Source organism: Zeugodacus cucurbitae, chromosome X (assembly GCF_028554725.1).
Source record: "Zeugodacus cucurbitae isolate PBARC_wt_2022May chromosome X, idZeuCucr1.2, whole genome shotgun sequence".
Taxonomy (NCBI): domain Eukaryota; kingdom Metazoa; phylum Arthropoda; class Insecta; order Diptera; family Tephritidae; genus Zeugodacus; species Zeugodacus cucurbitae.
In genome coordinates this window covers 28,124,615-28,141,733 of record NC_071672.1, presented here as the reverse complement: position 1 = coordinate 28,141,733, position 17,119 = coordinate 28,124,615, and the positions used below count along the sequence as shown (strand labels likewise).

The window sequence follows — 17,119 nt, the reverse complement described above, 5'->3', positions numbered from 1 at the left end:
CTACGAGTATCGATGTCTAGATACATCTGGCAAGTTATCGATTTCGATAGTCAATTCTAGTTTGTTCTGGTGCCATTTTCGTTACAATATGTAATTTTAACCGAAAGAATGTTTTCACTGGAATAGTGTCATAATGAGAATGAAAAGAGAAGCAGTGAGAGAGAGAGAGCAGTTCAAATGGCAACGTAACTTAGAGTTCTAAATTCAATAGACTTTCAAGTCAAGTCAAGCATTTGGTAATCAAGGCCAATTAAACGGTCTTTTATGTGACAGTTCTCAAGTCTCTCTAGGTCAAGACAAGCATGGATAACTAAAGCTTAATGCACGATGTTCTCCGTCGTCAATTGTTCCTTTGTCAGCTATTCTATTTCACATCTCTCATTTTCATACTTCGGGCACGAAAAGAAGATGTGCAGTGCGATTTCTTCAACGCTGCCGCAAAAAGAGCAGTTGTTTTGGTCATTGTGGCCATATTTAAATATATATTCTCTATAACAACCATGCCCCGTTAAAAACTGCGTAAGGTAGAAGTCAGTTTCTGCATGTTTTCTATCTACCCACATTTGCACACTTCAAATAAGACTATGAGTTCGTCTCCCCGACGTTGCTCCATCCCAACGTTTCATTTAGACTCCGTTGTCTTTCCTGTTTCTTCTCATCTGTTTTTTGCCGCCTTCCAAAGCTTTTTGTTTTATCATATGATTTCTTGATTTCCATGGATTATGTCTGGGGGCATGCTACCTGCTACGACTCCAACCGCCTCATGTGATACAATCCGAAACAACAGCTAATCCTGATCCCACTTAATCTGACTATTGTCTTTGTTTTTCCTAGGTATGTTTTCTGTTGTAACGCTGTCCCCATATAGGTGCATCGTACATAAGAATGGGTCCACCAATGTTGGCCGTTATCCTTGTTAGCGCCGCCGTCACCCTTGACGTTTTTTCGCAGGATTTGTCTAAATGCGTCTTGTAGTTTAATCTTAAATCTATCATCACTTCTAGATATTTTAGTGATTGCTGTGTTGTAATATTGAATACGTCAATGTTGAGCGTGGCAACCTCGAGTTTCTTCCTACTTGTTATAATAACTGCTTCAGTTTTTTGGCCTGCTATCTGCAGTTTTGTCGCCGTAAGCCATTATTTTATTTTTATCGCCGCATGATTTCAGAGTCGCTCTATTTGACTGATCTCTTTCGTTACTATAGTCACTGCGATGTCATCAGCATATCCAATTATTTGAATAGACTTCGGTATGTGAGACGCAATACTCCGTCGTATAGGACGTTCCAAAGAAGCGGGCCCAGGACAGAGCCCTGTGGTATTAACCAGTCACTGAATAACTTTGTGGTCCTTCGTCTGTATCATATAAAAGTATTCTGTCAAGGGCTCTTAGTATATGCGGCCAATAGGCCGAGTTGAAGGCATTCTTGACATCGAATGTGACTACTGCATAGTACTCTGTAGAACCATACATCCACCTGGTTCCTTCTATAGCTTTACTAGCGATATCAGTAAATTTCTTAATTGCGTCAATTGTTGACCTGTGTCTGCGAAATCCATATTGATTATCGGCCAGGCCCGGTAATTCTGTTTCGAGATGTTGTTCCAAGCGTACACATATTATTCTATATATATTTGGTTTTTGAATGACCAATCGTTGTCTCTTCCAGATTTTAAAGAATACTCCCTCTCGTAGGCACTTTGTGAACAGTTTTGTAAACGGCTCAGTGACAAAGTTAATCGCAATCTTTAGGGCCTTGTTAAGAATGCCATCTAGCCCAGATGCCTTGGTGTTGGCGAATCGTTCCGCTGCTTCTACGACCTCTTTGTCGGTAACTGGTGGGCCCGTTGTTCCTAATTCTTCGATGCTGTATTCTTGCGGCGTTTGTGCAGGGAATATAGTCTCTACTACTGACTTTAACAGCGTGGAGCAGATTGGGGCTTGTCCTTTGCGTCCTCGGACTTTTGTCATAACAATCTTGTAAGCGTCACCACGTGGATTTTCTTCATACTTGATGCACAGCTCTTCAAAGCAGTAGCCCTTGCTCTTTTTAATTGTCTTTTTTAGTTCATTCCGCTTCTTCTTAAAACGTTCTTGTAGTACTGTGGATACTGCCGAAAGTCGTCCTCTTTGACACAGACGCCTCGCTTTGTGACATTCTTTTCTTAAGTCTTCAATTTTATCTTCCACCAGCATGCTGGCCTTCTATACGTGGATTACCTTTTCAGACACATAGCAGCTTCACTTGCCTTACTGATGTGTTGTATTAGATACTCAGCCTGTCGTTCCGTTTCTGTGGCATTGTTCGGGTCGTTGTCTAGCATGAGTTTGAATAATTCTTCGTCAAGGGTGTTAGTTTTCTTGAATTGAAATCTCCTGCCACCACATTCACTGTTGTATGTGCAAGCTCTCGGGCCAGGTTATCTAGAATTCTTTCGTATTCAGTCTGTGGGACACTCGACGGTACGTAACCGCTATAAAAGTTTATGCCACAGATTGTTGCACGCGTGTAGTTATATTGTCTGTTAGCGGCTTATTTTGGAATGTTTTTCCCGCCCAAGGGCCCCACGGCAGCTTTATTCGTTTGGTCGGAGATCCAATTTGCGGTACCTATGTTTTTGTATTGCTCTCTGATAATTGCTATGTCCACTTTTTGCTCAAACACCGTTTGCGTAAGTAAATCTTGCGCTGCTTCACAGTGGATGAGGTTGAGTTGCAAGACTCTCATGTTTTGGCCCTTTTGCACGCTGCTTGGTACAGAGGATATTTTTTACTACCTATTTGGTGGAGTGTACTCCTTTTTCCATTTTTTTTTGCACGCGTGGTTTCTTATTACATGTCTTCGCAAAGTGTCCTTTTTCCCAACATTTAATATAGGACTGGCTTCTGTCATCTGGGTTCCTGCACGTTTTTGCCAAATGCCCGTATTCCAAGCAACTATAGCACTTCTTAAGGTTCTGTCTTTTCCTGACCCGGAATATTACCCAGCCTATTTTAATGTTTCTTGCCTCTAGTAGTGAGCCTGGAGAGCAGAGAAGGATGTGCCTTCTTTCTTTCCAATTATTATACTCTTCTTCCGCTTTATTATATAACATTCCTATATGGCTAAGGAGATCCCTGAGGTTGTTGTTGATGGTTCGCTGCCGCGGGCGCATCATTTCCGTCAGCTTCTTGATGTCCTCTCCAAATTGTTTCATGCTGCTTACACATGTTTCCACTGAGTTAGCCTGTGGTGTGCTATCCTGCAACGCCGGGGCGACGATTTTGCTCTCATTGATTTATCCACGCTCAGAACTTTTGTGGGCGATCTACCTTGTATTGGGGGTCGTTTAAAAGGATCTATATCCATACTCGGTGTCTTCTGGGAGGAGTATATCTCTGGCTCCTTGTTAGTACAGTCATTTGTGGTTTCAGTTCCACTACACATCTTTCAAATTATTGTACTCTTCTTCCGCTTTATTATATAACATTCCTATATGGCTAAGGAGATCCCTGAGGTTGTTGTTGATGGTTCGCTGCCGCGGGCGCATCATTTCCGTCAGCTTCTTGATGTCCTCTCCAAATTGTTTCATGCTGCCTACACATGTTTCCACTGAGTTAGCCTGTGGTGTGCTATCCTGCAACGCCGGGGCGACGATTTTGCTCTCATTGATTTATCCACGCTCAGAACTTTTGTGGGCGATCTACCTTGTATTGGGGGTCGTTTAAAAGGATCTATATCCATACTCGGTGTCTTCTGGGAGGAGTATATCTCTGGCTCCTTGTTAGTACAGTCATTTGTGGTTTCAGTCCCACTACACATCTTTCAAATTATTGTACTCTTCTTCCGCTTTATTATATAACATTCCTATATGGCTAAGGAGATCCCTGAGGTTGTTGTTGATGGTTCGCTGCCGCGGGCGCATCATTTCCGTCAGCTTCTTGATGTCCTCTCCAAATTGTTTCATGCTGCCTACACATGTTTCCACTGAGTTAGCCTGTGGTGTGCTATCCTGCAACGCCGGGGCGACGATTTTGCTCTCATTGATTTATCCACGCTCAGAACTTTTGTGGGCGATCTACCTTGTATTGGGGGTCGTTTAAAAGGATCTATATCCATACTCGGTGTCTTCTGGGAGGGAGTATATCTCTGGCTCCTTGTTAGTACAGTCATTTGTGGTTTCAGTTCCACTACACATCTTTCAAATTATTGTACTCTTCTTCCGCTTTATTATATAACATTCCTATATGGCTAAGGAGATCCCTGAGGTTGTTGTTGATGGTTCGCTGCGGCGGGCGCATCATTTCCGTCAGCTTCTTGATGTCCTCTCCAAATTGTTTCATGCTGCCTACACATGTTTCCACTGAGTTAGCCTGTGGTGTGCTATCCTGCAACGCCGGGGCGACGATTTTGCTCTCATTGGTTTATCCACGCTCAGAACTTTTGTGGGCGATCTACCTAGTCTTGGGTCTCGTTAAAAAGGATCTATATCCATACTCGGTGTCTTCTGGGAGGATCATATCGCTGGCTCCTTGTTAGTACAGTCATTTGTGGTTTCAGTTCCACTACACATTATTGTGTATGGCATGTGTGCACACATTTGATGATTTGGAGAAGAAACATATACAAAAAATTTGTCTAAATTAAATTGTTCTTGTTCATTTACGACGACACGATATCATGTATGACGTCTATGGCTACTTTTAAGTATATATATTTGTATCTAAGCAACCCTGCAAGACGCGTATTTATTATGTCACATATTTTAACTTTTACTGTTCACTCAACACTCCTATTCCTTCAATGGTCTTCGTATTTTGACCAACATGTATGTCCAACCAGAATGGGCTATCGAATTCGATACCTAGGCAGATTTATCTATCCTGCAAGACGGAGGTGAAAATTGCACATACACTCTAGAGAAAGATGCAGCAGAGCAGCAACACTATCATTGAAATCAATGACAGTGCGCACCAGGCTACTTAAGGTGTATTTAACTTCGTTATCAACAACCATATTTCGGGCCCCGAAGTCGATCAGCCGCAACCCATTTTCGATATTTCGCAATGGAGGCTGAATTGGTAAATTGTTGTGCCGAAGATACCTTTTTTGCCCATATACCCATCGTGGCGGGGGCAGCTCTAGGCGCTCATTGTCGCTGTGTAGTCAAAATTAAATTAGCAATAAGTTGAAGAACTTCGCTTTAATGCGGATTGTGGGTAAACGCTCATCTTCGAAATGGCAGGAATCGACGACTGAGTCTCCCTCACCATGAATCCCACGCAGAATTTGTGCTTCTTTATAACGTACAACGGCCATCACGGTCCTTGACCCGTCTATCCCATTTCTTGAAAGTCCTTTACTTGTATGAGAGCATCAACCAGCTGGTACAAGAACATCAACCTGACACATGCCCTTATGGAACATGTACTCCTATTTCACAAAAAAGTATGCACAAATACTGGCGCCAGCAGAAGCCGCAGTGTATACAACTACAAACCCGGAAAGCTATGAATGATATTTGACGTCGCTGCTGAGTTAAGTCGGACTTCGCTCAATTTACAGAACTTATAGGATCCACAAGAATATCAATCTTATTTAATTTTAATAGGGGTGCGTTTGCTGTGTGTGGAGACATCAAGGATAGAGAGAACTACTAAATGAGAACTTCTAAGCATCCTCATGTCGTTTTTTGACCCTCTAGGATTTCTGAGCAATTCCGTAATTGGGGCCATACTACGTATGCGTGACCTGTGGAAATAACATCAAAGACTGGATCAACGTTGTGACTTAACAACGGTAATGAAATGGATCCAATGTGAACATCGTCATTACAAACTAGAATAGCAGACATATTAGCCGATAACATATCAAATTGGAGATGGCTACCCACTGAGTACAATGTAGCCGATGAAGCCACGCGAGCAAATGATCGGATCATTTTTAATCCAGCAACTGACGCACCCGTATCACATATTATTGGTATGTATGTATGTATTATTGTAGGTCTCAAATAATTTAACACTTAAACAAAATTTGTATACGTTTTTATTTTTATTTAACAATACATATTTTTACTGAATTGCTAATCGCACTGCACACTCATGGTTATATACCAATGTCTGTATGCATATACGTGTGTGTGTAACATTGATTTAAACGATAAATTACATACTCATATTGTGTATTGTTCAGAATGAAGTCTATATGGAAAGTGTATTCGGGATATTCCGAACTTATCTCCCTTCCTTACTTGTATATTTACTTGTATTGAGCTAGCAGTACGCTTTTTCACGGATGAATAGAAGCTCAGGTGGAAGGTGGAAGGGGGAGTGTTCTGTTGGAAGCTCTCAATCACTTTTTTGCAGTGTTTTTCGAAGTCGTTGCGATCAAGGTAGCAGTGGACGCATTGCTCCGAGGGGCAATATCCTTCAAATAGGTGTGTATTCACTCCGACAGCAGTAATGAAATTGATGGCAGTGCGCTCCAGGCTAGTTAAGGAGTGTTTAACATCAGCTTCTAGCTATTTTGCTATCCGACCTGTGTGGTCACCTGTTACCGCGGAATTGTTGGTAACTGCAATGTGGACAAGCTTGCAAGAGAGTGTACCCTAGCAACAATGACGTCGGAATGGTAGCGTGTTGGCAGTACACGGTCCACTTGCGCTAGAGCGCTGGACACACTGACAACACATGAGCTCGGCAAGCGATGGACTATAACTTGCAACTGTGCAGTTGCGAGGTCCTTTTGAAACGCAGTGGAGTGTAAAAGGTACTTCGAACTGGTTTCTCTCTGTAAGCAAGTAAGTAAGTCTCCGCGCGTTCATTGGTCTGCTTACTGGACATTGTTCGATAGGCACGCATGTGTTGAGACTAGTGATCTTGGCAGCTACAAGTTGCCAAAGCTCTTTGGAAAAACGCGATGTGGAATCATCTAAGCAGTTTTTCCTCCAATGTACAGCTTTTGACAGACTGAGGTTGAAACACTTTGAAGGATTCGCCGAAGTTGAAGTAGCGAATTGACTAGTATTTACATGAGCCGACTCAAGAAAATTGTAACAGATTCTCAGCATTTCGTCGAATCATAAGTGTCTTTTTGAACCATTGTTATCACAAAGGTCAGCGCTCAAAACTTATCTCTTATAAGCTAACCTAAACTAACATGATTCAGCAGGTTGAGTAATGCAAACAAACCGTCGTAACACGGATATCTGGGTTTAGAATTCAATCAATTATAAAACAATACAAATATTTAGAGTTTTAGCTCGTATTTATTATTTAGTTGTTTGGGAAAATTTGTGTGTGTTTTGAATTACTTTATCATCTCAAAGGGCGAATACCACAACAGATATATTTTCTAATGTAGTATTTAACGCATCAAGGGCAATATTGCATTTATTTTTATTTTTTTTTTTACTTCTTATTATTGTTTTACAATAAAAACCATACTTATAAGTGCAATATGTATATATGTATATATATATATATATGCATGTAAATATACTATATATATTATATATGGTCATATACATATATGTATATAAGTATATATATATATATATATGTATATATAATTGTTCATCCATTTACTACTTATGCTATAATACACATACCACTATAGATAGATGGCTATTTCGTACAGAAAATATATGAATTTATATTTTTGCGCACTTGTGTATGCATTTGTGTATGCACGCACATACATGTAGACTAATATATAAATTTTAAACACGCTTTCTAGTCGCAAGACATGTATGTATATATGTAATTGTGTATGCAACCATTTATATACGTATAAATACGTCCATGTGTATATAAGTATTAATGTATGTATGTACATACTAAATGTGTCTGAAGTACTGTCAATAATATGATGTTTTCTTCAACTGTTTACACTTAATTCATGACGTTTATAAATAATACGTAGCATAATTCCTTTCATATGTAGACGCTTAAATGCAAATAATACAAATACCGTACATGTGTAAATATGTTGGTGTATGTAGATACGTGTATGTATATTGTAGATCTATAATGCGTGCTAATGTCCTTCATGTGTGTGTGTGTGTATGTTTCTTTTTAAATGCCACAATACTTTTATACTGACCTTATAGCTATACTTAAACTATTTTCAACATATTTATGCATCAATAAATTATGCAGTTGTTGTTAAGTAAATAAATTGTATAACATACTAAGTTTCGTTGTCGGATTTGCTGCACTTCTTCTGCTTTACTTATTAAAGAATTGCAATTGTTGCCTCACTGTCCTGAAACAAAAAACCAGAAATTATGCATGTTAGCTCTAGCTCTAGCATGAATTATGCATATTATATATATGTGTGCATGTCTATGCATACGCATTTATTAAAGTTCTTATCTCAATACAAAAATTCTTCAAATTTTATGAGTACTTTTAACTAAAGTTTTAATTATGATTGCAACAACAGCACTTAATTAGCGTTTGAGGAAAGTACGCTCAATTATATATTCTTCAAAGTCTGGCATTTAGATTTTAAAATTCAGAGGCTAAAAACAAGCGTATTTTATTTTTTAAATAGATACAATCATATATTTAATTTCAACAATTCAGCGTATCAAAGATACATGTTTAATCAGTATTTTGTGAAATTTCTTAATTTTAAAATTTTCGAAAACTCAGCCGTTGCTACCAGCTACAACTCCCTTGACGTCTCAAAAAATTCACTTGCCGTGGACTGCATAACTTATTATTGGATCAACCAAAATCAGTGAACCAAAAATATTTCGTTAGTACAGAGATAAATCTTGTTAATATACGAAGGAAAAGGGAAAATATGGAAATTTGAGTTTTTGACAGAAAAATTACACAATATAATGGCTCGAGAAAAAATATTATAGTTGTAATAAAAATATAAAAAAATAAATTTTTGTTCATTAACTAGATAATAGGGGTGTTTTATTGGACCAGCAAATTAAGCTATTAGCTTATTTTGTATGGAAGACTCAGTCAACATAATAATGTTGGCTTGTCATAAGCTACCATAGCTTGCATATTGAACTAGAGGCATTGCCAGTTCATCGCGTTTTTTCATTTACAATAGTTTGGTTTTTTGCAAAAAAAAGTAGTTGGCAATAGCGAGAAACCCCATTTTGACAGATAAAAATGCATACAAACCAAAATTTTAAATTCTATCGATGTGCAAAATGGCAAATAGAAACTTTATTCATATCAACCATCCTGGATCTAATAATGATTGTAGATTTCTTAAAATATCGGAATATTATAGAAAAGCGGTAAACAAAAAATATAAAATCAACTGTTTTTTTTCAATTAAATTACATTTCAGCTGTGAGTTCGGGTCCGCTTTGCCAACACAATTAATTTTTAAGCGAAGATATTTTTTATAAATACCAAATTCGTTTTATTTGTCCATGATTTAGCTATTAGCTTCTGGTGCTCAAATTAAACATGCCTAATGTAATTCCAAAGATGTGTGCAAAAAATTTCAACACTACCGCTTCAGAACTTTTCGAGAAATTGTGTCCACCGTCTGGAGAAATTGTGTTTTGAGTTAAACGCGTTTAAAGTTTTCAATTGAAACTGACATGGCTTGATGGGCGGAACCAAAGGGTCCATCTCTTAGAATATTACTCGGATTGATTTGATATTTTGAACAATATTTTAAAAATATCGCACGATGTAATAAGACAAAAAATGTTTTATTTTCAAATTTTGAAACCCACCTAACCACTGAACTCAACATACCGCTGCCAACTGACTTCAGTTAGCCTTTTCTTATACCAGAGACAGACGAGCAAAATAAATGGGCATTAAGAAATGCTAACGCGCGTAGAAATTTTATGGTAACAGGCGGCCAACTTGAACATTTAGTCAGCTGTTTGACAAATCTGCTTATTCATTAAAAAAGTAAAAAAAAATCTATCAGCACATTTTCGTCGCTGGTTATCGTTGTTGTTGTTGAAACTGGTATCTGTTTGCTCTCTGCCATCTAAAAACATTAAAATTTGTTATTGTTAATATATTTGCACAAAATTTTATTTGCAAAATATAAACATAAATCATTTGTTTACGCAAAAATCGACAATTTTTGGAGCATTTCCAGCTCAAACGAAATTTTCGTGCATTACTGAACTGCATTAAAACGGGTGAAATGCGCAAGTTAAAGCAAATTTTGCCCGCTAATGTAGATTATCGCTGCCTGTCGAGGCATTACCCGGTTATATCTAGTTAGAATTTCATTTTCGTAATTTAAATGTATTCAAGTAAACACGCTGAAAATTTCAAGTCAATCCGACGGTTATTTTGGAAGTTACATGTATAATTGTAGCGATGCGTCAGAGTTTTTTAACTTTATTCTTGTTTTTCTCAAACTGTGATTTGAAAATCGGAGATTTCACGGAAATTACTGAACTGGTTAGTCTCAACGCTTAACACAGGCTGCTGAACTATATTTTCTAGTATTTAATCGAAGCTTTTTTATTACCGCTAAAAATTGTACTGTTTTTATATACCATTTAAGAACAAAATTATGGCCAAGAATCGATTTTTGTTTTTCTTTCGATTATTTACAAGCTTCAGAGTTATAGTGGTCAACGCAAAATGCTTTGGTAGGCGATCCAGGAGAACTGCTGAGCAACTTCAAAAACTGTTATTTTTACAAATAAAACAAGTAAGAAAGGGCTCAGTTCGGGTGTAACCGAACATTTTATACTCTCGCTATTTATTTATTTAATATTATATAATACACAATTTGAAACCAAACCAGTTGGAAACCATAATATTAGGTTAGAAGCACCGAGGCCCTCGTGTTCGATATATGGGGCATATGGCCTGATTTCGGCGATTTTTAGAATGGTGCTGCCACACTATAAACATAGTATTTGTGCAAAGTTCTGCACCGATATCTTCACTAGTGCTTACTTTATATATTGTAAAGTAAACGATTCAGATCACGCCCACTTTTCAAAAAAAATTGCATCCAAACGTGCCCCTTCCTAGTACGATCCTTTGTACCAAATTTTATTTTTATAACATTATTTATGGCTTAGTTATGACACTTTATGTGTTTTTGGTTTTCGCCATTTTGTGGGCGTGGCAGTGGACCGATTCTTCGAAAGCAAAATCACCAAGGAATATGTGTTCCAAGTTTCATTAAGATATCTCAATTTTTACTCAAGTTATCGCTTGCACGGACGGACGGACAGACGGACGGACAGACATCCGGATTTCAACTCCACTCGTCATCCTGATCATTTTATATATAACCCCATATCTAACTCTTTTATTTCTTGGTGACACAAACAACCGTTATGTGAACAAAACTATAATACTCTGTGCAACATGTTGCGAGAGTATAAAAATATGCAATGATAAGTTACCATAATATGTGTACAAATTCTTGAAGAAAAAAATTAGCAGTTTTCTCAGGTTATGTTTGAAAAATCTCATTTTTTTAGCGCTCCTAACCCCTTAAAGGTGTTAGAGGTGATCAACTGAGCGAGGGACGCTTTAGTCAGCCAAGATAAGGCTAATTCATTACTAAGGTTTTACTTTTAATAAGAGACAGTTATAACATTATAATACACTAACTGATAGCAATGATTTAATGTCGAAATGTGGCTGCATTCAGTTTTGTGCTATAAACGTGTATTTTTTTATGATTTATCCAGCAATCCGTTGCAATATTGCTCAGCAGCGCCAAATCTGCAAGCCAAACAAACGTCGTGTATTTGTTCAATTATCGCTAGTGGTAAGCGTGCGGTTGTTGCTGTTGTTGTGGATGTGCATGGAGCAGTGAATGTGGGTGGGCATGTTGGTGTTGTTGCAAGACCGTTTGCATTGGATGTTGTTGCTGTTTGTGGGACTGAATTTGTGGATGTCGGTGCTGTTGTGCTACATGCGCGCTTAGATACTGCTGATGTTGATGTAAATGATGCAATTGCTGTTGATACTGATGATGATGGCCGTGCGCATGATGACTATAATGGGGATGTGAGTAGTGATGATGTTGTTGCTGCTGCATAGCGCGTTGCATGTCTTGTTGTTGTTGCTGTTGCACGGTGAGCATCAGTGTGGGCGGTAGCGCAGCTGGCGGTGGTGTTGCTAATATTGTTTCTGTCGTTGTTCTTGCGCTTGTGACGATTGTTTCGTTCGCATTGTAATCGCGTATGCTGTTGTTTGTTGATTCTACTATCCGGTCTCTTGTGTTGGACTGTAGGCCGCCAGCGGTGTTGCAACCACTGTATGTGCTATGATTGCTGCTTGCATTGCTGCCGGCCGGTGAAGGTGTGCCTATGCTGATAAAGCCACTATTGGCACCGCTTACTGCGCTGGCGCTTATAGCCGCTGAAGCCACAGCTGCCGCTGCTGCTGCGGCGGCAACGGATGTGGCGGCGGCTGCGTTTGCCACCACAGCTACTGCAGCAGCCGCAGCAGAAACGCTAAGGTCTGGGCGAGGCGATCCGGATAGAGAACCAACTGACGATTGACCTGCGCCGACGTTGGCCACTGAGGCAGTTGCCGACTGTGTTAGTAACAGTGTAGATCACTGTAGACGGGGCCAGTAATTGGTGCTGGTTAGATCGCTAGCGCTTTGTGCGGGTATTTGCACGGGTACAGATACGCCGGCCGAAATGACACCTGCAAATGTATGGTTATCTGAAATGTAAATAAGTTCATACAGTATTCGAATATCAAATTTCAGAAAATGGTTGGAGTCAGTGCATTTTTATGTATATTGTAGTATATTTAATTTATTGCATTGGCACAGAAACATACGTATATGCCGTCATATATTTGTACCTGTACTTCCAGTAGCACTTGCTGGACCGCCGCCATATACCGATGCATGCTGTGGTGGAGGCTGTTGATGCGCCGCGGCGGGATTGCAGGATGATCGTGCGTGTGCTGCATAAGGCACGGAGCCCAACGCAAGTGGATCATGAAACATATATGGATAGCCATCGCGTTGCTGTAAACAGGTTGACGTCATTGAGCTCAGCGACGAGGTCATTGAGCTGGAATATAGAGAATTATTTCAGTAAAATATTTAATTACCTTAAGATACTATAGTTTTTGTGCCATGTGACGTATGCACCACTATAATATAGGTTACATACTTGTAGTTCTCCGCCATTGTTGCGATAGGTTGTGGTATTGATGAATACATCGTGTTGAAACCAGTGTTTAGTGGAAGGCGGGGTGCAACGGATTGTAACGGCGGACTTACTGAGCTGCCATGTCCACCAACATTAACTACTGTAGCTGCCGCGGCTGCGGCTGTTGCATCACCGAGCGTTGAAATGGCTGCTCCACCACCACCACTTGTTCCCGGTAATGCCGCCGCGGCTGAAGTGCTCGTTCCACCGCCGTTAGAACCTTCGGCGGCACTACCGTTGTTGGGAGCGGAATTGATGTCGGCAGCTGCACCACCGCCAACACCGGCACCGCTAACTCCATTTACACCGGATACACTGTGGTTGCTAACCACGGCAGCGGCAGCAATTGCAGCAGAATTGCCGGTACTCGATCGACCACCGATAGAACCGCCATTATTGCTGACATGATCTACGGAGCGCCGTTGCGTGCGCAGTTTTTCTTCGCGTCGCCATTTGGCCCGTCGGTTCGAAAACCAAACCTATTTTGGAATGTATGTGTTAAATAAAATTTAAATTTATTATTGTTTTAAAGGGATTTGGAACTTAAAAATAATACTAAACATAACACAATAAAATATAAACAGAAAATAATAAATAAATCAAGTATCGTAGTAAATATTTCAAAAGAAATAATAACAAAATACTCAAATGTAATACGGAAGCAGGAAATACAAACAAATAAAGCGTATTATAGAGATGGAGTCATAAGTACCATATACAGTGGCTCACAGCTTATGTCATGCAACGCATATTACACAGCTTATTTATGTAGCGCATATTTCCGATTTTAAAACATTATAACTTAGCGACTACAATGATTACAAAAATAAGACTATTACCATTAAAAAGATAAAAAAATCTACTTTAACAAAAGCGCTTAATTTATTTTAAAAATTATCGGATCGGATGGTATGACCCATGTTTGGCGAAAACCAAATACAGAGCTAAATAAAGAAAACTGGAGAGCAACGGTGAAACATGGATGGTTTGAGCCTGCATGTCAGTCGCTGTTACCAGAAATTTGGCTTTTATAGAAACAACAATGGACAAATTTGCGTACTTACAAATTTTGAAGGATAAGGATCATTTGTTGTTGTTATCAATTATCAATTTTCGTTCATACTTTGCAATTGTTTGTCTTTTTCTTTTGATTCGTTTTTTCTTTCAGTTTTGCTCACAGCTGTTTGCGTGTTATTTTTAAGTGGCTCAGTGCTTCTCAAACTGCTCACTATTATATTGGTTGTGATCTCGGCTAATTCATTATAAACATCTTTGTTTTTCTATTTACTATTTACTATTTTTACAATTTTTTGTTTTTTTTTCTCTCAATTTAAATTTTTCCATAATGACTTGCAATTTTCCGAATTGCATTATTAAAGGCGATTCTGATCGTTTTGTTTCCTGTTGGCTTTGTGACGGGCTTGCCCATCTTAAATGTGCTGGATTGACAGGTAGATCTTAGATTCTAATCTCGGTGGAAAGGGTCTGCGCTGGTCGTGCTTAAAGTGTAGACCGACAGAAATTTAATTAAACAGGCGACAAGTTTTTAAACAGGCGCGCAATAATTTTAAAGAAATCGGTCGAGAACTTCAAAACCTTACAGAAAAATTTAAGCGTTATGAAGTGTTGTTTCAATCATATAAATGCTTAAATGATCAAGATGATAATGCTAAGCCCTCATCAAAACGTAAACGTCCGTCTAATGAAGAACCTGCAACTTTGTCCGTAAAAAGTATATCACCGGTGAAAATAGACCTTATTAATCTCTCATCTCATTGCCCTCAAGGAAGAAGCCTTCCTCCGAAAATAATTACCGATAACCTTAAGCAGAAAACTATTTCAGGATCCGCCTCCTATTAATTTACCGTGTGTATCTTGGAAATCTGTTGTCGTTTGCATTACCGCTGTTTGCACTAGTTTAAGCTTTAATGAGTTTTTGGAAGAAATGTCTGAGATGGGTCTTAACCAGAGATCTGCATTGAGTAATAATGAAATTAGTGCACAAACTCATGAGCCAAACAAATTGGTGTAAATGAGTACTAATACAAATATCAAAAATGACAAAGACTCATTTCCACCAAACCAAAAAAAACTCATAGTATTTCTACACTTATATGTGCCGTCAATTTATGACTCAAACGAGCGTATATTAAAAATTTCATTTTACTCACTTGTTCATTGGTCACGATGAGAATAAACTTGAATGAGCTCGCTACACTGATCGGTATGAGTGGAATTGTGACTTCGTAGCTGAGCACGAAAGTAAAGATACCCAGTGAGAACTTTGTCACATTACATGTTTCATTATTTCATTGAACATGCATTTTCGTGCGTCTTTATTTATTTTCAATACATTACTATTAAAAGATATATATTAGAACCTAAAAGTATTAACTTTACTGTCATTAATTAACTTAAAACATTAAATGTAATACACGACATCAAAGAACAAAACACATCGTTAGTCATTTCCCGCAGGGCACTTTTGCCTAGCGGCGGCACAGCCTTCGTCAGTTTTACTTTGATCCTATTCGTATAACTTTATTTATTTAGCTATACTATTGGTGTTATTTTGGTGGTATGGCTCATTTTTGGTTAACTTGACTGAATTATTGGCTCATGAAACAATTGAGCACTTCAACGATACGTATGAAGAGAAACTTACTCATTTTTCATGTTCTCGCTTTGTGTGCTGTGCGTAAATGTGTTTTAGTGGATCTTTGTGTTTGATGATTTTTGACTTATATGCACTAATACTACTTTTTGTGTTACTCAACCAATGACTCAAAAAAGGGAATAATTGCAGTTCTCTGGTCTTAACCCATCTGAGGATTGAGTTGCAATCGGATTTAAATAATTTAGTTACTTGGTGTCACAAAAATGATATGCCACTGAATCTTAAAAAAATTAAAACGATGTGCTTTTCCCGTAGAACTGTTGATCTTTCTCCCTATGTAATAAATAACTTCGGTTTGAAGCAAGTTTTTAGCTTTGTTGATTTAGGAGTTACTATGGACCCTAAACTTAATTTTAATTCTCATGTAAATTCAATTGTCTTAAAAGCTAAAGGTGCTCTTAGCTTTGTTTAACGTTGGTCTAAAGAATTTAGTGATCCGTATATTACTAAAATTCTTTTTACAACATTGGTAAGGCCTATATGTATGGTTCTGTGGTATGGAATCCTTGCTATCAATCCCATTCTGATAAGCTTGAGTCCGTTCAAAAACAATTACTACTTTTTGCTTTAGGCCATTTACATTGGGATTCAAGATTGAATCTTCCCCCGTATACTAGCCGTTTAAAACTTATAAATCTTCCCATACTCACTAGTCGCAGAGACATGCTAGGTATAATATTCCTAGTAAAACTTCCGAATGGTTCTGTTTGTAGTTCATTCCTTTTGTCTGATATTAAGTTTAATGTCCCATTTCGTTCATCTAGGCAGCTTAGACCATTACTTCTAAAATCTTCTAGAACAAATTTTGAGTTAAATGAACCATTCCGCCGAATATGTCAGGATTTTAATTCTCATTCCAGCACATTTGATTTCTGACTCAGTATTTAGCATCAAAAAAACTATTTTGTCTTCTCTTAATAAGTAATATTCAGAATTTTTTAACTTTTTGTTTTTATAAATTTTTAAATCTCAGCTGTTGAAATGTTTCTTTCTGTTGCTGAGCAGTTTGAGAACCGGACGCTTAAAAATCTCTTGCCTTTCTAGACTTGGCAAATTCCGCTCGTATGCGGACTGCGCCCCATTCGTCGGTTGGGCGGGAGGAGGGTAATCGTTTGGGTTTATTATTATTATTATTATAATCTGTTGCAAAATGCCGAGAACTTGGTCATAAGCTCCAATTGCTTTTATCCAGATAATGACCAGAAGCACAAATCCGGTAATATACCTGGGCAATATACAATTTCCCGAACCTGATGGCACCACCAGCACAATCGCCAGATATAAATGTTATCGAAAATGT

The 17,119-nt window shown here is 38.4% G+C and overlaps 2 protein-coding genes across 3 annotated transcripts in view; both read right to left on the bottom strand.

The window, feature by feature from the left end:
- Positions 1 to 11,728: 11,728 nt before the first annotated feature.
- LOC105219703 (histidine-rich glycoprotein-like) lies at positions 11,729 to 12,052 on the bottom strand. Its single transcript, XM_011196000.1, has one exon. It carries the CDS (start codon positions 12,050 to 12,052, stop codon positions 11,729 to 11,731), a length of 324 nt encoding a protein of 107 aa, XP_011194302.1.
- Positions 12,053 to 12,485: 433 nt separating this feature from the next.
- Positions 12,486 to 17,119, bottom strand: part of LOC105219702 (paired box protein Pax-6) — a 41,385-nt gene continuing 36,751 nt past the window's right edge. The window contains exons 6-8 of one of the 2 annotated variants that reach the window (XM_029045265.2): positions 13,104 to 13,621; positions 12,787 to 13,001; positions 12,486 to 12,624 (exon numbers count right to left, since the gene is read on the bottom strand). In XM_029045265.2, coding sequence (XP_028901098.1) covers positions 12,530 to 12,624; positions 12,787 to 13,001; positions 13,104 to 13,621 — 828 coding nt within the window. In that variant the 3' untranslated portion in view covers positions 12,486 to 12,529. Of the gene's footprint in view, positions 12,643 to 12,786; positions 13,002 to 13,103; positions 13,622 to 17,119 lie in introns of both variants that reach the window. The other variant, XM_011195998.3, reaches the window with a different exon arrangement.